This window comes from Apteryx rowi, unplaced genomic scaffold (genome assembly GCF_003343035.1).
Source record: "Apteryx rowi isolate R43461 unplaced genomic scaffold, aptRow1 scaffold_406, whole genome shotgun sequence".
NCBI classification, from domain to species: domain Eukaryota; kingdom Metazoa; phylum Chordata; class Aves; order Apterygiformes; family Apterygidae; genus Apteryx; species Apteryx rowi.
In genome coordinates this window covers 661,407-687,102 of record NW_020450588.1, presented here as the reverse complement: position 1 = coordinate 687,102, position 25,696 = coordinate 661,407, and the positions used below count along the sequence as shown (strand labels likewise).

The following is a 25,696-nucleotide window of genomic DNA, read 5'->3' as shown; positions in this document are numbered from 1 at the left end:
CTCCCCTGGAAGAGGGGCTGGCAGAAAGCATGATAGTCAGTCACTGCATTTCAGGCCTTCTACGGCAGTGTTTGGTTGCTGAAATGCTTCACAGGATACTTCTAGGGCAGAAAAATATCTGCACCATCAATGAAAAGATGGAGGTACCAAAAGATGGTGCAGAAGCCTCTGCCCTCTCCCCTTCCAAAAACTTGAAAGACAGTAAAAGGAAGAAAATCATTTCAGGTCTATCAGCAAGGCTGACAGATGGGTCTGAGGCAGAATATTTATCTCCCTTCCATTTCATTATCTACTTTATCTGCTACTTTTTATCCCCCTTAATGCAACTGCAGATCCAATGGCCTCCCAATATCTCACTCAGCCTGAACAGTAAATTATGTCCAGCTTAGTTTGTGCTTATTTTGTCTATTCTTTTGGCCTAGTATGAGAAAGACCAGGTATTTAAGCAGTCCTCTCACTGTGGTCCATCTACCACACCGTTTCCTAGGCAGTCTTCCAGCTTTCTGGCTCTTGGATTTCTTTCCCTAAGTTTTTTTGTTTGTTTGTTTTGTTAATTATCGGATAGAAGGAAGTGGGAATTGTTAAGCACGCAACTCACCTCACAGCTGTGTTCATCTGCACAAAGTTTGCCCAGAGACATCTGAGTCTTGACTCTYCGCACAGCGCACTCTTTGTCTGAAAGCCCATCAGACTGGGTGGAGATTTCAATGGGGATCTCTGGAGTCTGAGATAACATGTCCTCCAGCTTCTCGGCCAGCTCATCTTCCAGCTTGGTGGCCAGCTCATCTGGACTGTTCGAATGATCGCTTGTGTTCCCCTCCTCTCCATCCGACACGGAAAAGTTCTCCGAGCTGAAGGTCGAGTAGGACTGGCAGCTACTAATGCAGCGGTGAGGTCTGCAAACCAGGACAGTGGTTCAGCTTGTATCACAGTGCCTCTCATTGCAAAAGTAAAGCAATTTCCAGTGTATTGTGTTAGGCTCCCTGCCTATCACCCAGAGTTTGCTGGCCTCGACCGATCCCACTCGTGGTGCCTACTCAACCCTGGSTGAACCTGTCCCCAGGAGCCCACTGCTAGCTAGAGAAGTTACAGCTTCTCAGTGGAGAGGTCTCCCACTGCTGCACATGCACAGAAGGAGTTGGCAAACCAGTGCAGTGTTACTGAATAGCTCAGTCCTGTTGTCCCTACCTCTCAGGCACAGGGCATGCAATGCTGTCTAGCAGCTCCTCTCCACACCAGGTCAAGGGCATGGTCCTCCCAGAAGCATCTTTGATGGAGCAGAACAAGTCCTATCCCTAGGAAAGGCTCTCCGTCAACTCTCCAAGTGCCTCTCCCTGCCATAAGTACGTATCTCCAACTGCCAAGTCCCAACTGATCCGCAAGGCAGGTGGCAAGAGCACTGCCAAGTGTAGGGTTGCCCCTCACATTTTGGAGCTAAGGGAATCTACCACCTTTCAAATGACTTAGTTTAAGATACACATCTTTAATTTCATCTGTCTTTCTCTGGTACACGTTCATACCAGCTGATCTTCCCTGGAGCATATTCCTCTTTATCAGCCCTTTCTCCCGAAATAATCGGGAAATTATGAGAACAGGGTGTGCAGACAGAGCCTGCTTTCTCCTGGCATATCTTCCTGCTTTGCAGCAATCAGCAGATCCGACTTCCTGAGCTGAAGACTGAACCGGCACTACAGTGCTTAACAGCCACTAATTGATCTATCCTCCATAAATTTAATACTTGTAACCTGTTTATATTTTGATTTCCACAGCATCCCTTGACAATGAGCTCCACATTTGACAAAGTTCTGGATGGAAAAAGCACTTTCTTTTTTCATTGAAACCCACTGCTTGATTCGCTAGGTGTCCCTAGTACAAACATGAGGAATTGTTCCTTATTGACTTCCTCCGCATAATTCACAATTTCATGGACCTCCATTATACCCTCTCCTCCTCCTAGACAAAGATTTCTAATCCATTTAATCTCTTCTTCTCTGGAAGCCATCTCTAACCATCCTTATCACACTTCTCAGTACCTTTTCAAACCTCTACCACGTTTTTTGAGCTGGGGCAACCAAGGTGATAATTAGGATTCAAGCTGCAGGTGTACCATGGATGTAAACAACAGTAGATGAGGTTTTATTCTCTTCTCTACTCCTTTCCTAGCATGCCTTAACCTATCTGCCCGCTGCATCACTTCTGCACGTCAAGCAGCTGTTTTCATAAAGCTACTGCAACAATGCCATAATCTCTTGCCTGAGCACAGGACTGTAAAGCCCATTATTATGCATGCTGAGGTAGGAACTCTTCCTCAAGTCTATTATTCTATAGGAAACATCATCAAATTTAATCTGCTGTGTTGTCACCTTACTCTTGAATCCTACTTGAATCCCACTACAAAGGTGCTGGAGTCAGCCCCTTGCAGCAACAGCTAATAAACAACATTTGAAAGAGTCCACAAAGGCTACCAACATCCAATAAGGCTGATTCTGGTGACAAAGATGCAGCAGCTTATTTTTATAGGCTGAATAATATTAACCCTTGCTAACCAAGTGTGACCAAGCTGTGTTGCAAATAGCCTGCGAGAGAGAAGCTATGCTAGAGAGAACATCTCAGAACAGGCTGAAAACAGCAAGTCAATGTGCAGGATCACTGAGGATGACGGATGGGACACACTGAATGCAACTCTGTTCTTTTGCTAGCACCTTCCACAGTTTCGATGCTGGCATGCAGTTGCTATGACAGTTCTCCTTCTGAGGTTTGTCCCACCAAAGAAAGATTAGAGTGAATTCACCTTTTACCTTTGTCTACGAGGAAACTCCACTTCACTGTCTACTTCTCCCTCTTCCTCTTCCGAGGAGTCATCACCGCTCTGGCAGGGAACAAGGACAAGAATAATGATTTTGCATTCGTAAAAGAACAMACACACAGCTACATGGCTGCCCATTGGTTTTCTAGCACAAAGTCACTGTGTCAACAGGCTGCAGCAGTCCAGAAGAGAAAAGAACCTATTTAACAGCGAGAACTGACTGTGACTTTTTCTTAAAAAGGGATTATTTCAGGTGGTATTAATGCTGTCATTCCTAAATTTGGAGAGCTTAACTTCAAAACACACTGGAGTACTTTAAGAAGACACTGCGTACACAATTTTCTAGATTTTTACAGAAGCAAACCAAGTAATTAGGATCACATTGAAATCCTCATAAACTGAGCTGATTTAGCACTCCTAGCTTTACCACTTCAACCTCTTCTACATGAAGCCATCATAAAGCAGCACAGGGGATGACACATCCTTTTCTGGTGGGTTTAACTAGAAAATCTGAGTTTTGTCCCATTTTCTACTTTGGTGAGCACAGCCTTTTATTCTCCTCCTTCCATCCAAACCCATCACAATCTTGTTTTTTCCAGGCTAATCCTGTCCCATCTAAGCTGCCAGCTCCTGGTTCACACTTCAGGATCAGCCTCTATCTCACCCCATGCCCACGGGCTCCTCCTCCCTTCATTCTGGGCCCAAAACACACTCTTGTTCTGGTATTCATCCTCTTTCCCTTCACTTTTCCACCCAGGCCCAGTTTCTCTGCTCTTTGCACTCCAGTCAGACTGGTTCCAGCTTCTTCTCTCACCACCTGGATGGAAGCAGGAGGAATAAAGAGGAACTCCATCTCCCTACAACTGTTCCTCCCCACTAGTGAGGAACACCTTTTTGAGGAACTTCTTTTCAATCTTGCAGCTCCAGGTCAGAGTGTGCTCCTGGCTTAGCTGCTAAGCTAACAGATCTTCACGTAAGAACTATGACTTTCAGTCAAGTGGGCCAGGTTCTCGCAGGAGCAGCCAAAGGCATGTCCCTGAGGCTACGGCAAGGATTGTATTTGTGTTCCAAAGCACCGCAGATCTACAGAATTTCTGAATGAAACTGGTGCAAGGTGTTTAACATGCATAAAACAATGCATTTACCCCTTCCTTTGTTTTGAGAAAGGCTTGAAAACATTCTGAGGCTGTTTCAACAACAAAAAATTTGCCAGATCAAGTTTCAGCTCAAACAAAAACTGGCTAAATTACAGGTAACAGAAAATAGGGTCTTAACAAAAACACATTTAACCACCTTCATTATTAGCAGTACTCATCAATAGGCCTACAATACTTTTCAATAAGAAGTGACTTTAAAAGACTGTCCAGATCACAAAGCAAAGCTCACATAGGTATGATCTCTTTAAGATAAAGTTGTATGCAACTTTGCTCTGTGCATGGGACACATGGCTTTGTTACCATCACGTATCCAGACACACACAGGGAGGAAGCCTCCCTTTTTCAAAATCTCTACGCCATCCTTACCTTTTGAATGGGTCTTGCTTTGCAAGGTAGCACTGAGGAAGCCATGTGCTGGGGAGTGCCTAGGGCTGACGCCGACTTACAGCCGCTGAAGCCCTCTTCCTCCATCTTCTCAATGAACTGTGCATTTTCATATAGGGAAACACAAGTTGGTGATTGAGAATGGTTGATCCCTGTCTCAAGAGATGACCTCTGTACCTGACCACTATTCTCTTGCCTGCACTGAAGACAGGAATTATACGGATCTGTTTTGCAACACTCCCAATGATCAGCTTTGCTTTCTTTGCTCTCCAGATTCCTCCGGCAATCTGCTTCCATGGCAGCAGAGATGAGATCAGGACTGGAACCAGACATCCGCCTTTGCGCGTGGTTACTGAGAGGGCTCCGCAGCGCTGCCGCGGGGCCAAAGTACCTTAAGTTGTTTGCGCAGTTGGCAATATCTTGTCCATGAGCATGAAGCCGTGAGTGATGGCCATGGGGATGGCTTTGGCCGTGTTGCTGCTGTAGACCGGGGTGATGAGAATGATTATGAGGAGGAGGTGGGGGTGCATCATCATGCACTGGCTGGTTTTTCAAGATCCCTGCAAAATCATTGTAGCTGCCTTTGCTGTTCCCTCGGCGGTGACGGGGCTTACTGCGGTAGCGGCTTTTGCCACTCGGTGTTGACATTTTGGGACTTCCTGAGACTGGTGAACCATTGGATGCTGCTTCTGTGGTGGGTATGCCCTCTGACTTCAGCAGATCTGGCCTGAGAGACAGTCAGCAGAAGTTTAACATTAAACGAAGAACTAAGAACTGAGAAAGGACATCAGCTTGGAGCCAGGATGAAGAGGCAGCTGTAGCCATAAGCAGACTCTGCTTTCTTTAGTCTACAGGCCTTCCTCCCCTTTAGATGCTTGACTTCTGCCTTCAGTTTCTTTTGATCTCTCCTCTCAATGTCCTTTCTGTTCAGGCCATCATGCTCCACACTGCTTTCTTGCTGCCCTTCCCAATATGAGACACACACTCCTCCTTTCTTTCACCCTTAGTTTGATGATCTACTCCCAAAATAACTCCCTCCCATGTCTAAGACCTTGGTGTAGGGCACGTCTCTTACCATATGCATATACCACGCTCAGCCCAATAGGGTCCCAATCTGCTGACAGTGTCAGCCTGCTCATTTCAGATGCATATATGAATATTAATTCAAAAGTAATTATTCATTGTTAATCAGCAACTCTCTAACTCCTAGAAATCCTAGAAAAGGGAGGAGGAGGATATACAACCCCTCTGAAAAATCCAGCAGTATCTCACTTTCTGAAAGTCATGCAGAGAGGAAATAGCTGAAAGGACAATGAATTCACACATCTTGAATCCCAATTTAATTCCCGAGCAACAAATCCATCCTCCCTGAGGACTGGCTGATTTCCACAATCCCTCATCCTGCTTACTACCATCCAAGTCAAGGATGAGCTAACTGCTCTTTGCTTGGACCGTAAGAAATTCAGGAGACACATCAGATACCTCCTGCCAGAGCACCATCACCTTTGAAAAATTTCTATGGATCAAGTGGTTCCAGAAAACTGTCCAGGTAGAAGGAAAGGCAGGATCAGACCAGGCCCAAGAGAGAACACTCCTTCAGCCTGTCCCGAGTTGTCATCAGTCTCAAAGGGATGTAAGCCACCTGCTCGACTCAGTGGGGATCTACAGTTGCTTCCTTAGCGACTGGGTTGTTACTTCTTACCGTTTAGTCTGGCTGCCTGGTTTATGGGAGACCCCTTTCCTCTTCATCAGCTTCTCCACTGTATTGGGGTGGATTATTGGTCTGACTGGATGGCGTTTGTAAGTCCCAGGATACTTCTTTTCCACTGCTTGTTCCCTCCTGAAACATTGGGGAAGAAAAAAAAACTCAGATCAGTTCTCTCTTCTCTAATTGCAGCTCCTGCTGGACAGGAACGCAGCTCCGCATGAGCACGCTGCGTGCCTGTTTCACAGCTACAGCTGGGTGCAACGCGACACGCTGTTCTGGGAAAGGACCTGGTTATTTTCTAAATTCTCTCTGCAGAGATCAGGCAGTTGGAACACGGCCCTGGCACACAGTCCGGAAGCAGCACTGCGTTTCTCTCTACCAAGGGGCCAACAAAGGATACCAACGCCAAATGGGAAAGGTGCTTTTCTCTCAGTTGGCAAACGCTGGGTAAAGATGTGTGCACACGGTGGTGTGCAGTAGTCTGTTCTTAACAGGCCCCTCTGCCTGCCAGCCCTTTCTTTAGCCCTGGAAGCATGTCAGTGGAGACTAAATCTGCAAGTACGATTATGCAGTTTAGAAAAGAAGCACTGGTTTATTCTCCTCTATGCACACTGCCATGCGCGTGGTACGCCATTCTGCCCAGAGATACATACTTTAGGAGCTCCTTCTCACGGACCTCCAGCTGTAGCATAATAGCACTGAGCTCCATGTATAAGTTATTGGCTCGCTCCAGCTTCCTCTCGTAGTGTTCACGGATATCCAACGCATGCCTGCAAAACAGAAAAGAAAAATCAATATTCCACAGTCTGCTGTCCCTGGACCAAGAGAGGAGAAGAGGAAAAGCACAGGTGTTTTAGGATAACGCCTCCTAAATGTCAAGTTTGCCACCTATATTACATTGCGTGTGGACCCCAGATAGACTACGGACCCCAGGTAGACCTAACAGTGAACGAAGATTAAGAGTTTGACACAGTGAATGAATCACAATATGATTTAGGAAACGTTTAACAGACTTGAAAGAATGGCAACACTTCTCACTAGAAAAGCTGCAAATGCCTCACATGCATCCACGGGCCCTTTAGCCAAGCCCTGGCCATTCTGTTTGCATTCAATAGAGAAGAGGTTAAGACAGCTTCTAAAGAAACAGGGAAAGAAGTCATCCATTCGTATTTCATAAAAAGCAGTATGTCTCTACAGCTACACTGTGGTTGTATCTTGAACCAAGGTGGAAAGATGTGGCCTTCGAAAGCTTCCCAGGGCTAACACTGATCAACAACTATGTTAAACTGGCTGAACAAGGTTTCCTTTAGTTTCTCAGGTCTGACATAGAACTTCTACTTGGTGTTTTACCTTTCTCTTTCACAACTATACTCGCAAATTTATAGCAAGGAAGATGACACTTCGCTTTCTTAAATTAATTTTTTGCTTTCATTTTTAAGTTGGTCTAATGTTCAAAATGAATTCAAGTGGACCAATAAATCAGGAGCATGTTCACTTCTCTGGAAATAACTAATCCAAAGAAAGCAGGCAGTTCTAAAGACCTAGAACATGCCAGCAGGAACTTCAGCGTCTGGACTCAGGAGGAACTTCAGCTGCCTGAATTTATGCCACCAGGCATACTGAGTCCTGTTCTGGGGCCCACGGTACAAGACAGACTCCAAGATGGTCAGGGGCCTGGAGCACATGCCCTGTGAGGGGAGGCTGAGGGAGCTGGGTTCACTTAACCTGGAGAAGAAAAGGCTGGATGGGAAAAGTGAGTAGTAGTCATAGAAGACTGACAACAAACCTGAGCTCTTCTCTTCGACGACGAATCAATTCTTCATCTAGCCGGTGGATACAAGTTCCTTCACTTTTAATTTTCTCAAAATGTTTCTTCACTTCTTCTCGCCATTCAGCCTAGGGAAATAATTTACTCTCAGGTATTTACAAAGCATTGAGCACTCTGGTTGCTCCGAAAGAAAATTCTTGGGCAATATTCTTTGTGTCTGCAGAAATTGTATATTCATGTGGAAAACGTGCCTCTGTTAGCTGAATTATTTTGTTGAAAGAGTTGCAGCATGTTTCATTTCAGCATTTTCAACTGGTATTTCCAATTACTTTGTTTAAAATATACTTGCATTTTCTGAAATATTAAAAATCAAACTTCAAAAGCTCTTTTCAACTTAAGACATTTTCTTCTCTTTTGGCACTTAAAACAAACTGAAAGGTCGATCATTTGTGCAGCTCTATTCATTACAAAGATGACTGTCASTAGGGTGATACTAACTCTATTTGTCCCTTGAAGCCATCGTTCTTGCAGCTTTAACAAAAGGCACCCACTTCCTCACACACGCACATACCCCCACCAAACACTCTGTAGATCCTCGATACTCGAGGCAAGGTTTCATCCCACCTTGGGAGAAGCCAACTGGGAAGGACTCAGAGGAATCTCTAAGAACGTCCTTTTAGATCTTCCCCGAGTGTCCCTGAGTCCCTTCAGTGCTTTGTGACAGCTCTTTGTCCCACTGGCTGCCCTACTCATCTTCACTAATAAATGCAGTGTGTCCTCCCACAGCAGAGTTTTCCGGTTTCCTGTACGACTGTACCAGCAGAAACAGCTGGGACCAGAACATCTGAAGTCAGCAGTCTCCAGAGACATGTGAATGAGACAACGCTGAGTTTCTGACTAAAGCTAGCAGATGTCTCAGTCTGTGAAAGTCTGGGTAAGAGACTTAAATACCCCTCAGCTTTCTTCTCCCCAAGAATCAAACTAAAATCACGGGTCATGACTTTTGCTGCACACAGTGCAGCCCCTAAAATGAGACCCTTGGAGCCACCTCTGGTGCTCTTGGGCTACAACCATTCTYTAGTTACCTGTGATTTGAAATAGGTTTCCTGAGGAGTAGCCAGCACATCAGCAGAGGCAATATCCAGGTGCATCAGTGTTTGTCGGAACGAGGGGCGATTCCGGGGCTTGCTCTGCCTGGAACAAAACAGACCAGTCACTAACATGAGATCAGGTTAATAACACTATCTAATCCTGCCTTTCTGAAAGTGCTTATCACCAAAATCAGTCCTCTGGATCCTGTAGCTGACAGACTAGAGCCAAAGCTATAAAAACCAGACACATCTATATGGCTATATAGTACAAGACTGAGCCTGCAGTACTGTAGCATACCAAACATCTGCATAAGATCCCACTTAAGTACAAATCCGTTAGTACCTTTGAGAAAAGAGATTGGCATCCTAGCTTCGAGACTCAACGCACCAGACTTGCTGCATGGACGCAGCGTTAAAGATAGGAAGAAACAGCTTCTTAGGCCACCTCTCCCCTACAAGCGACCTAGTTCCGCTAGGTGGGGATACAAGTGTACGCACGCAGCGCTGAGCGCTGCAACATCTGCATTTCACAGCCCTGCGTAGAAGCCCGGCTGCAGCTCAGGAGRGTAAACAGCCACGTTAAGAGTCACTGATGCTTCAGCCTATTTCTCCCCTTGTGCTGGCCTACCGACAGAGCAGGGAAATGCTGAAAGACTCAGTTACAAAGATTAAGCATTAATGCACAACCAGAGACCAAGAATTTCATCTCCAATTTCAACTGGCAGGTGGAGTAAACTGGAAGCATCTCCCATATATACACATGTAAAATCCTGGTTTCATACACAAACCACGAGTTTCTCTCTGTCCAGTTCAAAAACCAGTCACTTTAAAAGACATTTTCAGAGAATTTAAAAAAAAAAAAAAAATCCATTTGCTTTCAGTCTGCAGCCAGCCCCAAGAAATTTCACCGCTCCCTTGCTACCACCTCCTTTTCTCTTCCCTTCCCGCAGAGCTATCTTCTATCAACTGCTTAGATCCTCAAGCAACAAACCCTGTGAAGGCTACTGAAGATGACCTCTATGCTGTGGGCTCCTGCTTCGCCAAGACTGGCAACTCCTGACTAACCTGTCACCTTCCTGGGGCTTCCATCAAGCCCCACTCTCCCATTTCCAACCCCCTCTCCCTCACTAGCCCATCTCAACAGTGTCTGCCTACTCCTTCCCTCTGCTCCATCTTCCCAACCCAACAGCAAACCACACAGCTCTCTTACTCCTTCCCCTACGCTCCAAACGTCCTCGGGGACCCAGGCCTTCTGCCGCAAGGAAGCGGGATCCATAATGTTACACCTTACTGCTCTTGTGCCAAGCAGCAGAGTATTTAAGAGTGTCCTACGCTCTGGGCTCAACACTCCCACCCTGACCTTCATTTCATTGGTTTCTCCGCGAGTCTGGCGAGAGCTAGGAGTCATCTCTCATTCTGCACGGGGACGAGGCTCTTACCAGGTCTGCTTCATGAGGATTTTGAAGCCATCCGGACAGGTGGACGGGACAGGAAGGTGCAGGCTGTTGCTGCCCACGCCCCAGATGATGGCAGAGGAGTCCACGTCCTTGTAGGGAATCTCTCCTGTAAGCAGCTCCCACAAAACTACCCCAAACGACCTGGTGAACAAAAAACAACAAGATCAGGGAAAACCTTCCACATGAATGCAATTTAACAGAAGCACCTGGAGCTTGGAAAACTGTCGTTCCTTTGGCAAAACAGGGAACTAAGAATGTCTAATCTGGAGTGGCAAGCAGATGCAACAATGTTTAAATACTAGCTTCTAACCAAGAGTAGCTATTTCACATATGAGGTACTCTTCCTCCCCAGTCTCAGCCTGGGCCGAACAACAAACCACATCGTTTTTCACTCACCCTTTCCCGTTTCAGTGGGAGATTTTAAAAATCCTGAGAGTACGTTAGAAGCTTTTCTACATAGACAAAATCTTACCAATTTCTGTTAAAGGGGAAAGTTAGCTTTTCCAAGACAGTTTTGACTGTTTTTATCAGTAAGAACAGATCATCTACTACAGGACAGCCAGAATTCATGTGTTTTATAAAGGCAGCAGAAAAGTTGTGTTTTTATATCATTTAACATTTTTTCCTAGCCAAAAGCTCCCTGTGCTGCTGTGCATACTCAGCCACCCATAATACTCCTAGGTAGGTGTTTCAGAAGCTTATGAGACTCATCACTATTAACTACTGCAACCTGGAAAGGAAGACACAAATGAAACATGTGTAAATGTCAGTATCAAAAGCAGGTGTAATTTCATCTGGAATTGCTTGTGTGCTCTAACCTGAAAAAGAAAGGCCAAAGAGAGACTAAACAAACAATTAAAGAGAAGAAAAGTTCTTTGCCTGGGTAAGAACCTCATATTACAAGGAATGAAAGATACAGGCTATAAAACTCGCTTTGCTTCCCTTCATTGGTGAAATGACCAAGTAAGGACCAAAACCTTCACTTATGACAGCAGTTATTGGTTTTATTTACAACATCCACCCAATAAAACAGCAAACAAATAGCAAATCAGTCAACACAGCAGCAAACAAAAGCTGCTGTGAACCAGCACCACTCATAGTGTGCATTAAGACCAGGCTGAGATAAGAGGGGAYATACAGCCGTCTCAATTTCACACCTGCAGGTATTTCCTCACCTGCGTCCCCACACACCCATGGGGCACCGGCTCGGCCGGTGAGCCAAACCAGGTGAAAAGTGACACGGGTTTTCCTGGCTCATACTATATTGAATTGTTTTTATTAAGTACAGAAGACCACCCAAGGGACAAACGGCCTGGACGCGAACAACAGTCAGGAAACAGTACTTCACGTAAACAACATCTCACTTTCAAAACCCCATTGGCTTCAAAGCACATTCAAAAAAAAGTCAGAATCTGAATGTTTTTTCCCTGGAAACATTTTTCCAYGGGCTGCAAGAAAGCAGGGATCCCAGGTGGTTGGACAAGCTACCAGGAAACCCCATCTGGTTTCAGCTTTGTTCTGATTAAGACCTGACACAGGATTTTCAAGACTCCTGATAAGATTAYAGATTTTTTTTTAGCATGCTGTTAAAGATGAGAGAGAGCAGACACATAAGCAGCTTAGGAACTGTTCTCATTTGTTGTCAGCATTCAGGAATGGGGCTTTTACTCATCTTGGGGGAGGGATGGATGTCAAGGAAGAGTTTGAGCAATCGTTGCTGCACCCTCCGACAAAGGACAATTTACTACCACCTCCACACAGGTCTTTCCTCCCATCACTGCGAAGGAGAGGTCTGCTTCTCTCCCATCATGCAAAGAGCAAAAGCCAAACACGCCGTTGCCTATATTGCCTCAGTGGAACACTGCAAGTAACCCTAGAGAGGCCACCATATACTGGGAGCAGAAAGAAGGGGTGGTAAAGGAACGGCAGCAGTGGTATGTGCTGGAGTTTGGGCAGGGCGTTTAGTAGCAACTTGCATCCAAGGCACCTCTAGGTTTACACCAAAGAACATCTGCAAGTCATTTGGGAAAGGAGTTGAGGAGTGCTCAGAGTCCTCAGCAGGGCTAGCAGCTCTTTTTTACTGGACATGTCGCTCCACACAACACTCGTGAATTGAAGCCACTCTAAAGGAGAAAAAGCTCAGGGTGGAAATCCAGCAACATCCCTCCTAATGAATCTGTGATTCAAAGGGAAGAGCTCAGAAGACAAATGGTGACTGTAATTTCTTCCTAAAACAATCCAAGAGCTTCTCCCAGAAGAGCTGGCTATGTTGCAGCCTGCCTTAAATTGAATGCCCAGACTCCTGCCCAAAGCCCAGATGCCAAATTACACAAAATGAACACACAAAACATCACTTTATCCCTGTGTCTTCCAAAAGTAATGTTTGTTTTAGACAGGGGAAAGAGCTTTTCCCAGGTGCATTCTCCCTAGTCTCTTCCATAGCCTCGACCACACGAACAAATGCTTCTCCTTGCTCCTCCAGTCTGCTGGGATGGACCCCTGAGTGCTGACAACAGTCCTGAGGCTCAGTCGAAGAAAGCTCTCTCAAAGAAACAAGGCATGGGAGCGTGTGGTTACTTGGATGTCTTTTAGGACTGAGTCCTGGGCGTATGGGCCAATCTCAGGGAAAACTGTTCTTGCTGACTAATTCTGGAAGGAGGAGGCTCTCAGGAGAAGGCACAAGAACACAGGTTCACCAYGGTGCACCACGTGTTACAAGACTTTCCCTTTCCCTACAGGAAATTTCAGTTTAAAGTCATGATCCAACTCTGAGCCAGCACAGAGAGCAGAGCACTGAGCTGAACCACCCGCAGCAGCAGCTTTTTGGCACCACTTACACTCTGAACCACCTGCAGCTTTGACCTGGGGCTTCACACACTGTAGGAGAGGCTGACGGCATTCAAAGCTGAAAGCCACAAAAAGGAAAATTCATCATGGCCATAAAGGGGGGAGAAGTAYGTTTGTCCTGGCTACTGTCATTTAATAACCAGAAATAACAAGGCAGAAACAGAGATGTGGTTCTCTGAAGACCCGGAAGCCTGTGGAGAGGCATCCCAAAGGAACTCCAAGGCGGAGTTCTCTCCCAAGCATTTTTAGTATCACAGAGACCTTTCCTTGTGACCCTTGGGACAAAGAGCACATTTCACATGGGATGGAAATAGGTGTTCAAAATTCCTATGATGTTTCCTGGTTTCCTCTCTGTTGGATCCAGAGTTAGTTCCACCGGACTATAATCCTGTGGCTGTACACGTAACAGCCAAGCCCAATATGCAGAAAGGAAAAGATGGTTGGACCCTTCAAGCCAGCAGAGTAGAGGCTTTTCTGCAGTTCAAGGGAGGCCCTGAAGAGGATAGAAAGCAAGTGAAAAATCACTCTGGCTGCAGAAGTTGCTGAGGGGGCCTCGAGCACTAGTAATGGAAGAGAAAGCTCTGGCCTGAATACCGAGACAGAGAAGAATTGCTGCATTTGTTTACTGTGAAGTTCCTGCATGATGCAGACAGTTTGTACTGAGTCTCGGTACGTCCTTCCAGATCTCAACACTAAGCTTTTACACATACACGTCATTTTTCTCGCCATTTTAGCCCGTGGTTCAGTGACACAGTTCAGGGCCTAAGGCAGATCTTTTGAGAATKAAATACTCCACCAGAGAGCAAACTATCTCCATCCCTAGGACGGGAAAAGAGCACTGAATGCACGAGTGCTGGGAAAAGCAAGCAGCTAAACAAAAAGTGAAGATATTTATTTAAAACAACAATACTACTCACCAGATATCCACTTTTTCAGACACAGGCTCATTGCGTATCACCTCCGGGGCCATCCAAGCCACAGTACCCGCAAAAGACATTTTTGTACTTTTATCACTAAGTTCTTTAGATGTACCAAAATCTGAGATTTTTACTGCATCCGTGTGCGTAACTAAAACACTGGAAAGAAGAAAACAAGAAATCAGCATCCTGGAAATTTTCTACTTCTACAACAGACTTTCAGCAACTGATCTCAACCTTCTGTTAGCACACTGAGAGCTGCACACAACGCTTATTCTAGACAAGCAGCTGAGGCACTCTGAAGTTAGTGGCCGACGCGGCCCTCAAGCACAAAAGCTAAGTCCCACAGTTAAACTCACAAATCCAGTGGTCAATCCCAGCAGATCCACGTCTTCTGTCCACTACTGAAGGAGTGCACCTCCTTTCCTTGCTTGATATCTCAAGCAACACTATGCTGGAGTGAGATTCATATGCGAGTCAGACTGTTTTTAACTTGCTTGTTTCCAGCCCTGTAGATTGGGGTTTGCTTTGATGTCGGAAGCCAGCTTCTCCCAAACCACAAAGCTCTGGAAATAAGAGTCTTCCCTTTGAGATCACAGTTGCAGCACACATCTCTCAAGATGGTACTGCAACAGCCCTTGGGAGTAAATCCCTCCTTGATCAACACAAACAGTTGATGAGGCCATTCTGCTCAGGATTACAGGACAAGGAAAAAGATTTTGTATTTTCATTGACGAAAGCACACACTTTCTTTTTTTGTTTGTTTTTTGGGGGGGGGGGTGTTGCCTCAACTGCATTTCTAAATCCTACAAGTCAAAAATCAGTCTTGATATTACTTGCAAATTAGCAAGTCATGCTAAAGTAAACAGAGATCCACTGCGCCTGGGAAAGTTTCAAACTTCTAGCAGTGCTGTATCTTAACAGACTGTAATCATCTAAAGGTGTTACCCTAACGCGCTATCACAGTCATGTCACAGGCTAAAGAAGCAATCAAGAAACATCAGGGGACAAGGACATAAACAGCCATATAGCTTTAGCCAGAAAGCTGCAGAAGAATGAGAAAGACACATTCCAGAAAACCAGAGAAATAATAGAAGAGCAAATAAGAAGGAAAAATAAAAGAACAGAAGGCAACAGAGTGTCCCACTTTCAAATAGGACCAGACACCATCACATCTTTGGAAATGTTTCCTGACTGCTCTCTTCCAYGTAGGCAATTGGTGCAGCTTCCACAGTCGAGGCAAATTCCAGCACAAGAGGAGAGTGACACAGGAAAGATCTCTCATTAGTTTTGAGAGAACGTGGGGAAAAAATGGGGTCTTGGACCTAACTTTAAACTATTCCTCAAGAAAAAAAAGAAACAAATTGGGGCATATTTAAGGAGCCAGAGACTCACTTTGGTGACTTGAGGTCTCGATGGATGATTTTGTGAAGGTGCAGGTAATTCATCCCACTAGCAATCCCCGTGGACCAATCCACCAGCAGCCGAGGCGTGACCTTCCGCCCCGCTCGCAAGACTTCGTAGAGCTGTCCGTGTGCGCAGTACTCCATGATAATACAGTAGCACGGGGCTTGAGTGCAAACTCCCCTGTCAAAGAAAACAAACACGGAATGAGGGTCAGCAGAGTACAACTCCCAGAGCAACTCCTAAACGTGGCAGTCAAGGGTCAGGAGAGCAACCTGTGCACTCTGCCTGGGCGAGGTTCAGCTAACAGCTCTCCTTACTGAATAGGAAGAGGAATGTTTCTGGCGTGCTTTGCACAGGAGGAACCTCATTTGTGACAGGGATTGGTTTTCTTGGATTTCCTACACCTGCACATTAGCAGAGTTCACAGCACGCATTTTGTTAGCATGCCCAAAGCACAGCATTGGGTGGGAGTGGTGTCCACAGCTTCGTTTTCACAGCAATGCACAATTTGAAAGAGGAAGCAAAGGGTGACTGCCCACTTTGTTCTACAGACAACTTAATTCCTGGAATTAAAAACACGGCCAGGGTATGAGAGCTACTGCCTCTTCCCTTGACAGAGGTAGCGCTGGTATGGTTCTAGTAAATACCACAACCTACTTGAAGGCAATGATGTTCGGATGTTTGAGTTTCCGCAAGTGCTTGATATCCGTTTCGTTCTGATCTCTCACTTTCTTGATCGCCACCTCCTCTGCTCGAAATTTGCCCAGGAAAACAGCTCCCTGTGCGCCGCTGCCCAGCCACTGCAGCTCCGAGATCTCTTCAAACGGCACCTCCCAGGTATCTAGGCGCAGGCAAGCAAAGGGGAACAGCTTCAAAGAGCAAGTTCACAAAACTTCTGCTSCAAGGTCACCCCGGGGCAGCGCCTGCCACCTCCTTCGTTATCTTTGGAAGTGGATTTTGCTGGGGGAGGGAGACAGGGTCTCCCCAAAATACAGCCCCGCTGTGGATGGTGCCAGTACCCCTCTCCCCCATGAAACTTGCCTCTTCCTCTTCACCCTCTCTGCTGCTTTTTCAGCAGAGCACACCACCACTTTTCAACAGTTGGGTGAGCCGCTTCGACTTGGCAGGCAACAACTTAACACACCTGAGACACTGTATTTGCAACTTAGGAGCGTTCTTCTACTCCAAAACTCAAGGGTGATGGTATCTGTTCTTAAGCACATGACCCCTTTGAAAAGCACAGATGAAAAGAAATATTTAACATTCACAACTGGGGAAAAATATCAAAGGGTTTTTCCCTAGAAGCAGGACAAAAATAGGAAACAAAAAGGAAAGTCAGAGGGGACAGGTAAAATCCAGACCAGCAACCACCAAGTTACCCAGCCYGAAGCCCGTTAGCCACCACTACCGGTCACTGAAAGAGGTCTTTCCCACACCAACATTGCATATTGTCAAACAGGCAAAGGGATCTTAAGGAAAAGACTCCTCCTCTTAGTACCCACATGCATCTTGTTGGGGTACTGCTAGAGTGGTCCAATAACACAGTTTAAACTGCTTAAAGACAGTTGTGCCCATCAGAACAGAAAACCTCGATATCTGCGAGTTATCTTTAAATTACCTTAACATTACACAACCAGTAAGATAAAAGGCAAACAATAATTTCTTTACTATAACTCAACAGACATTTGAGCTTAGAGTACAAATTCATTTAGCAGTAGCAGCAAAAGTTAACCCACTTATTTCTGAAATAAAGTCATGCCTGTACGGAGCCCTGTTTCCGATCACTACGAAGACACGTCTTTCTCCGTTTCATGCACTCAATGAGCTGTTGGAGTGTTGCCAGCTTTGGGCAGTTGTATCATGCAAGAGTGTCCATCCTAAATACTGCCACCGCTGGAGAGAAACTCATACTCCCGAGCTCTAGCTGGACTGATTCTGATTCAAAGCTCTCCCTCAGATCAYTCCTGTGACCCTCAGACATGAGCTGTGCTCCTCCTTCCAAGCGACTGCTCTTCAGGCATGGCTGAGGAGAGCCATCTCCCACCCAGACACAGAGCTCGGGGCCCATGCTGCTCACTGAACTATAAAAACAACAGTGTTAATCTACAGCTAAAAATTCCCTTTGACTTGGCAGGACAAAGTTCAGTCTTCAGCATATGTTTCTTCACACACACAAGTATTTTTCGTACAGACATGTGCTTGCAACCTTGCGTTGTACAAGGATATGGAAAGGAGAACAGAGCATGCAGCTCTCAGCTAAAACACAGGATATCTAAGCAACCCGCAGCACTGGTGGACATGCAGTGGACAATCCCTATCTTCAGTTTTGAAGAACACCACAAAAGACGTTGTGAAGGTTATACTGCCCACCTAACAAATATGTGTATTTTCCTGTTGCGTCTTATCCTAAGACATCACCATAAACCAATCTATGAAATATGCTTTCCATAGGCTACTACCACTATCTTGATCACAGGACATTCAAGTATTTTAAAATAAGTGTTCTTCTTCATCAAACAACTTGAACACTTTTTGTCAAAATGCTTACAATTGGTATTTAAGACAGTTCTTCAATTAAATAAGGAAAGAATACATTTATAGAGAAATTGAGAGAGGATCTGTATTTATTTTTAATTCACAAATACATTGCTTCTGGAAGATGGTGGCCTATTCAGCTAACGTTTTGTGTTCCTCGATGAACAGTATTTTTAGCCAGGCAGTACTGAAACTATTCCATTGTAACGAAATAGCTGTTTCTTTGCACGGGAGAAGACTGCCTTTCCTATAAAAGGCACATGACTTTGTCATTGATTTCCCTGAAGCACCCAGAGTTTGTGCCTGGTAATGGCTGATATCACTTAATATCGCCTTAATTGTCTCTTAATATCACCTATTGCCCTTTGCAATGGCAAAAGCAGAGAGAGATTGCAAACAGAGTAAGCACAAGTTCATAGCTTGCTCCTGCAAAGTCACCCAGTGTATATTTGGTAAGATCCTTTCCTGATGGGGCAGGGTCTGAACATCCCACCTGCTCCCTGAATATCAGGGACAGGGTTCAGGGAAGAGGTTTAGGGGCAGCAGCAATCGCATACTCCCCCGGGGAAGCATCCTGCAGCTTCTGGAATTTCAAGAAGAACAAAGAGCCAGTCTATATAACACAACAGTATGACAAAAATCCATTAAAAAACCTTTCACTGTACAGGAATGTGTTACTGCATTTCCAGACAGCCAGCATCAGAGATGACTTTGGCTCACATAACACAACCAGCACTGAAAAACTTCCCAAAGAAACTGAGGCCGGACGAGAAAAGCAGAGGACTACATTCAGCTGAAAAACAGGGTTTGTTAGCATCAGTGGTGCAAATCTGTATTTTCCACTACAACACAAACCTACCTATTAGTAGAAAAATGTATAAATTACCCCGGGTATGTGCTCCCTACAGCTCCTCAGAACTACCCTCAAGGACACCTTGGCAAGGTTCAATGTTGAAAAATCAAGTTCACCAGTTCCACTAAGGGGCAACAGGCAAGGCTGGAAGAGAGAGGACTCATGACACACCACCTGAGAAACAGCCGAATACAGCTGAAAGTCAAGATCATAAACCTTTCCTGGAGAGCAGGTTATAGAGCTCCCCCACCGCCTATACAAATCCATCCTCAACGGCCCATAATACCTAACAACTTGAAACCAAAATGACTTGCATAAACCAGCTGTAAGAACTTGGGTACATGGCTATGACAAATAACCATGGTTAACTCAAGGTGCTGAGGCTTGTCTACAAGAGTAACACTAACRAAGGAATTGGCCCAGAGACATGTCTGGACACACTAATCAAGACTAGGCTGTTCTGCTAGCCTGGTTTCAGAAGTGTGTGACACTGCTTGGCTAAACATCTTCCGAGACTGCACAGGTTCAGGGCTTGCTGTAGCTCTCCTAGCACTTAGCATCCTCCAGCAGATGAAAGAGGTAGACATCTTCCACCATGGTGGGGCAGTTTTTATTCCAGACTCTCCCTAAACAAATCTGAGAGAGATTTCCCCTAAATAAATTACAGTAACAACAGGAAATTAAACCAARAGCTTGCGTTTCTAAGGCGATTAAGAACCATCCGAGCAGAATGACGGGAATGCATTTCCCATGGGGAGGAAATGTTGGAGCAGACAAGCAGGCTGAGCCATGGAGTCAACCTATTTGAAACAAATTTTCGTTGTTTGCCAGCGCTGGCCGCTCACCAGCACTGGCATTACGACAAAAAGCATCCCGGATTTCCAAAAAGCCATGAACAAAAACACACTCTTTAAAAAGCACCTTGCTCTCCAGGTTTACAAAGAAATGAACACAGCAATGGTAAATTTGCAACTCATGGAAAGGAAGGTGAAAGCAACTCCTGCAAATGGATTGTAAATCCAAAGGAAATGGTTCAGGAGTCTAATGAGTCTACAGAAAACACAAACAAGTCTTACAGTAAAGTGCTGAAGTTCCAATAACCCCAATCAAATAACCAGTAAAGGCAAGTTGAAGAACTGAGTACATCTCCCTGAAAACACCCACCAACGACCTTTAACACCAGTGCAAACAACTGGAAAAACACAGTCAAAAGTGAATTTCTGGGTCAAAACCAATGCATTTAAGCCTCAGAGAATTAACTGACAGCCCCTGAGCAATACAAAAGCAGACACTCCCTACAGCAACGACTATTCACAAAGTATGCAGGCCTTTTAATAACGGCAATTAGCACTGCTTAGTCGACCACACACACAGACCACAATGCAGCAAGCCAGTGTCCAGCTGATCAAAGCTCTGGCCGGTACGGGCCCTCAGGAAAAACACAGGCCTTGATAACAACCTCAAGTGCTGAGAAGGAAACCCAAGAAGTAATTTCAGGAAGAAGAGAACGTGGAGTCTTGTAAAAGTTATTTCTCCTCCCTATCTTTTTCACCAGTCTCCCAGGCACTAGCCAAGCCTTGAGGGCAATGTGGACTCATGTTCTAGCCATTTCCAATGACTTGAAATCTACTGCTCTTTTACCTTGTATGACTACACCACTACCACCACCACGTCCTAGCATTTGGGCAACTTCTACTCACAGGAGGGGAGCAGCTGCCTGAAGGAGACCAAAGCAAGCAAGCAGGGATGCTGGTGAGCAGCAAAAGGACTAGGAAGCATCTGCAGGCAATGTGCGGTCTCCCGTGGCTGAAGGACCAAACCCTCCTCCAGTCGGTGATTCAGCCAGCGTGAAGGAGTGCTCTTGGATTAGCTGCCGAATGTAACCCCTCCCATGGCAGTGCCACGAGCAGTGCTCACCAGCCTCTCCAGACAGCCACGGGATGCTCCTATCCTGCTACTTGGCCTCAGCCTTTCCACCTTAGCTTGCCTAGTCACACTGCTGTGACATGGTACCTGGACACAACATCTTCAGGGCCCAAGGACAAGTTAGTACGGGGTAGTGCTGTGCTGTATATCCCGGAAGGGAAGTGTGTTACATCTGTCCTCCACTGCCCTCCCACACAAGCACAGAGCAAGCTCCAGGTATCTCCAAGGTGCTCCATAGCCTTGACACAGTGAGTCAAAAGGAGCTGAGCTCTGGGGCAAGGGCTGTGGCAGCCAACTCTGCTTCTTCTGCTCAAAGTAGTCCTTCACGAAGAGGGGGAAGTTCACCTGCACAGATCTGTAGGACCCCCAAAAGGTGAGAATAAGCTCCCCTGGAATGAAAAGCTATCCCAAACCTCCCTCTACTGCTGAAAGAGCCAGAGACATTTCCTCAGCCTGTCTTCTCTGAACAGATTCATAACATTTGCATAAACTCAAACCTAGCATCCACTGCGCTCTTGCTAAAAGACAGCAAAAATAAAAGAAATCCCAAACATCAGTTACTGAATGGGTGGTTCGTAAATGGTAGCAAATGAAATGTACAGACATGGTGGCAACAAGCAAGAACAAGGTCATCTGGAGAGCAGAATATGGATATTCTGGCAAAACCCTCAAGCTTTAGCACAGAATGAGGTTAACGAGCTTTATCAGTGGAAAGAGCAGTACTCCTCCACTGACACCAGCGACCTGTCCAGCCGAAGAGCTCCTGAGAGAAAAGTTTCTCCATTTCACACTCCTTTATGACAGTGAAGGCTTCAGAGAAGCAACTAAACCACACAGGCCACACACAGCAAATGTAAATTAATCTCCAGCTCTGACACATCTGTAGCTGCCTCAAAATTGTCCTTTCAGGAAGGGCTTAATGCCACATGTTCTACACCGGAGCGACCTGCAAAGCATGCAGGAATTTGGAGCTCTGAACATGCTCACGACATGGAGAACAGCAACGTTTGTACATACCAACAGGAGCTCTAAGCAGACCCCCTACATACAACAATGTTCTCAGCAGTTCATTTTCATGAGTTAGTGCTTAAATCTTTCCTATTATCAGCTTTCACACAACAGAAAGTGTCCCCTAGAGACCACCAAAGCATGCGTTACACTGCGGTCTCCAGCACAGCCACTGTCCCAGTTACGTACAGCATATAACACACTGCCTCAGAGGTCGCTTCCTTGAAGCTACCCATCCAAGCTTGCAAGCACGTGATGGCTCAGCAGCACTCAGCTCTGAAAACTCTGACCTGGTAGCACAGTGCTTGTACGCAAGATTCACAGAACTGTTACAAGTAGCCAATATAACTCCACAGTATAAAGATGGAGCCGGGCGTTCAAAGCGCTCTACACAGACCTAGGAATCACAGCAAGCAAGGTGCATTTGCAATACGATACGGCCCTCAAACAGCAGGGCAATTCAGAATGAGAGTTTCCAGTGTTAAGGACTGTATAGTTTTTGCTCTGAAATACCACATACAAATTTGGGTTCCTCAGTTCTACGAAAATAAATAAAAATAAAAAAAAAAAACAGGAGAAATTAGGGGCTGAAGACCCTGAATTATGAATATTCATTTGAGAACAATACATACATTGTGCCTTGCGTTCTCTTCATCATGACAGTTTCTAACATAAAGCTGTTAATATTTGTTGTTAGAGAGGGGGTGAGAGCAAGCAAGCATGCACATGTCCTTTCCTTGGAAAACTTCAGCTTCACATAAGAGAAATTTGGCATACAAACCAAAGCAGCATGATGCAGATGTACTGATACCATGCCTCCTTTGAATGATATCTGACTATTCAGAAGCTCATTTTCCTTTACAAGAGAGGATCCCCAACCAGACTCCTCCTCTTCCAAGACTAACCACATCCGACTCTGCATAGTGCGCAGTCCCCCGGTGGTGTTAATTCCCCAAGGAGCCTGCAGTCACATTTTTTATTTACAGACTCAACCACACGTGACATACCGAGTCCAAAACACGCCRACAAGCTTAGAACCAACTTTGTCAAAAATTACATGCTCTGGAGGAACCGAAGTACAAGCGAACTCTTGTTCAGCAGATAAGYCCGATGTGCAAGAGGCTGCTGCTGCTGTTGGGAAGGTCCTTGCCCTTCTGCAATGCAGAGAGCGCTCTCCCTGCCCAGAGTCGAGAACCAGAAGGAGCAACAAGTCTAACTCGATCCAGCCTATTTAACAGCTCTGTTGTTTCAAAAACTAACCATTGCCAAGCGTAACCCCACTGCTTTGGGTTCAGAGATCATTTGGTGTTKCTGTATGCAGAAAGGTGGTGCTCAGGCAGCCTTTGGCGAGTCCACTCTCTCAGATGGCTGGCCAAGAAGCACTGATGGTCACACTTACATCTATGTTTAACTAGGAGATTTTGTATGTATTTCAGAGTTTGTGTATGAAACTTTTCCATGCAGATCCCTACTGTTTTCACTTCTGAGCATACCCTCTTGCCTCTTCATGGGTTCAGTGTCGGGCCCAACTATAACACAATATAGAGAACATATTCAGTCCCTAAAGAAAATCATAGAATTTCATATTAGGAACTGTTTTCCCCACCAAAACGCTGGGTTTCAGATACGAACCATCTCAAATGGTAACAACTGGTTTTCCAACAACTTGTCTGTGTCAGAAAACCATTTTACTAACACTGAGTCATGACGACGGCCACACACCAGAAAGTTCTGCCCCACGGCAGGGGCATGGTGGCCAGGCTGCTCCTGTTCTCAGTCAGCAGTCACCCCAATCGTTTCAGCTCCTTAATTCAAATAACAGCTTGTTCTATTCCCATCTGCCATTTCCCTCTCCCTATGCTAGGGGAGAAATTAGACACCAAAGGCATTATACACTCAGCTCTTAAGCTTTCAGTATACGCTAAAGATATAAGTATGTGATTATTTGGGACATTATTCAGTCTCAAACTACATACCTTTTTCATGGAAAAAAAAAAAAGAAGTATAAACATTAAAGAAAACTTTCCTACGTAGGTGCTGGAAAGATAAGAACTGGACAACATCAGAAACAGTGAATCTACTCCTGACAAAAAGACATAGAAGTAGCACACTCACAGACAAGCAATACTTCCGCTATTTGGCACTCAACTGCAGACAGCCTTCACATACATGTGCAGGAGAAGTGCCCATGTTAAGTTCATCTGGCATGAGAAGACTGCAAAAGTGAAGTAGTTGGTACGACCCCTGGGTTTGCAACAATTATTTCTAATCCTCACTTACGCAAATGCTTGGTTCAACTTCAGACTGTCACAGCGGTCCAAGGCATGGTCTAGAACATGCAGTTTTTTCCTCCACCACTAGCTGCCATTGCTGCAGATGATAGCTGTTGGATGTATATACAGGATTTCTCTTTGCAAACCCATAAGAGGGCAGTATCAGACAAAAACGGTCACATAGGGAGCTGGGGAAAGGCCCGGGGTTGATTTCCTCCTCTTCGCATATTCCCCCAGAAGAAATGAAGGCTTGCTCCCCTGCTTACCTTGCTGTTGCAATTTGTAGTCCGTGGAGTATGCCTTGCCTATGATGTTCCACACTGGCCTCAGGCAGCCAAAAAGTCCCTCAAGAAACCCACCACTCCCACTGCCTGATCTGCTGAACTGGACTTTAACATCATCTGCTCCGCTGTTGCTTTCTCCATCCATAGTGTTCCTGTTGCCCTGAGGAATGGGTGTTTCGGATTCATCCTGCTCTCTCAGCTGCAGCACACTGTTCTCAAATTGGTCCCTAGAGTCCTCACTGATGCTGGTCAGTACTGCTGCAGTCACTGGGCTGCTCATGTTTTCAATGAGGTCTGCCTGCAGCAAGCCCTTCTCGCGCACGTCCTCTATGAGTTCAGGCGACGGGTGGTTTCCTGAAGGTGCATGCTCGTCGTGTATCCTACCAAAGTCTTTATCTTCACAGAAAGCTTTGCTGATTGAGTTTGGAGAGGAAGACAAGCTCAGGCGCTCCTGAGTACTGGCCATGATGCCGTGAGGGTGCATCAAGAAGATGGTCTGATTTGGTACTTAGAGAATTAGTACAACACAATTCAGATGCAACATGTGGACCCAGTACCTGGAATGAGAGGAAAAAAAAACAATTTTCAAATTTAAGTATTTTCACAAAGTGCTTTTGCAAAGGTGAGCTGATAATTAACTAGTAATACCAGATGACTGCTGTTACTTAGTAAATAATTACTATATAAAAGGAGAAAATAAATGATTCCTACAGAAAGTCCACTCACACAGTACGATATCTGCTTCACTGGGAAGGCATGCATTTTTCCTCAGTAACCTACTGCAAAAAATGCCTGGTAAAGAGACATCACAATTTTTACTGTAAAAGCCTGAAGGTCAAAACTTGTCAAGACTTTTTACAGCAAAGAACTGTCTCTTCGGGGTTACTATATAGCCTTTAATAGACTGAAGCTGACCCTCAGGAGTTTCCCAGCTCTGATATGGGTAGAGTACAGTCACAGTTCCTGGGTCTGGCACAGTCCCCAAGCTCAGGATTCCCCTGCAAACCCTTGAGACAAGGTGTTAAGGGAACCAAAGCACAGTGATACYGGTGTCCCAAACCCACCCAAGGATGGTTTGTACCTGCTCCCTCAGAGCTCCACCTAGTTGGGACCATCCTAGTCCTTTAGTTTTATGCTTTCAAGGTCAATGTAGAAAAACACACACGTTCTTTAACTATGCACATATTATCTCTAAAAGAACTTCAAGAACTGTATACCCTCCTATCTGATCTCCCTTCTTCTGCAAGCCTGATGAGCATCTTCTCCYGCCGCTTT

The 25,696-nt window shown here is 45.4% G+C and overlaps 1 protein-coding gene across 5 annotated transcripts in view; it reads right to left on the bottom strand.

The window, feature by feature from the left end:
- Positions 1 to 25,696, bottom strand: part of MAP3K13 (mitogen-activated protein kinase kinase kinase 13) — an 80,836-nt gene that overhangs the window by 4,158 nt on the left and 50,982 nt on the right. For 3 of the 5 annotated variants that reach the window (XM_026075545.1, XM_026075546.1, XM_026075547.1), the window contains 13 exons: positions 24,404 to 24,978; positions 16,687 to 16,770; positions 16,200 to 16,383; positions 15,531 to 15,722; positions 14,136 to 14,294; positions 10,354 to 10,512; positions 8,909 to 9,017; positions 7,842 to 7,951; positions 6,709 to 6,825; positions 6,050 to 6,187; positions 4,330 to 5,074; positions 2,799 to 2,869; positions 599 to 896 (listed from right to left, as the gene is read on the bottom strand). In XM_026075545.1, coding sequence (XP_025931330.1) covers positions 599 to 896; positions 2,799 to 2,869; positions 4,330 to 5,074; positions 6,050 to 6,187; positions 6,709 to 6,825; positions 7,842 to 7,951; positions 8,909 to 9,017; positions 10,354 to 10,512; positions 14,136 to 14,294; positions 15,531 to 15,722; positions 16,200 to 16,383; positions 16,687 to 16,770; positions 24,404 to 24,905 — 2,868 coding nt within the window. In that variant the 5' untranslated portion in view covers positions 24,906 to 24,978. The remainder of the gene's footprint in view (positions 1 to 598; positions 897 to 2,798; positions 2,870 to 4,329; positions 5,075 to 6,049; positions 6,188 to 6,708; positions 6,826 to 7,841; positions 7,952 to 8,908; positions 9,018 to 10,353; positions 10,513 to 14,135; positions 14,295 to 15,530; positions 15,723 to 16,199; positions 16,384 to 16,686; positions 16,771 to 24,403; positions 24,979 to 25,696) is intronic. The other 2 variants (XM_026075549.1, XM_026075548.1) reach the window with 1 other exon arrangement.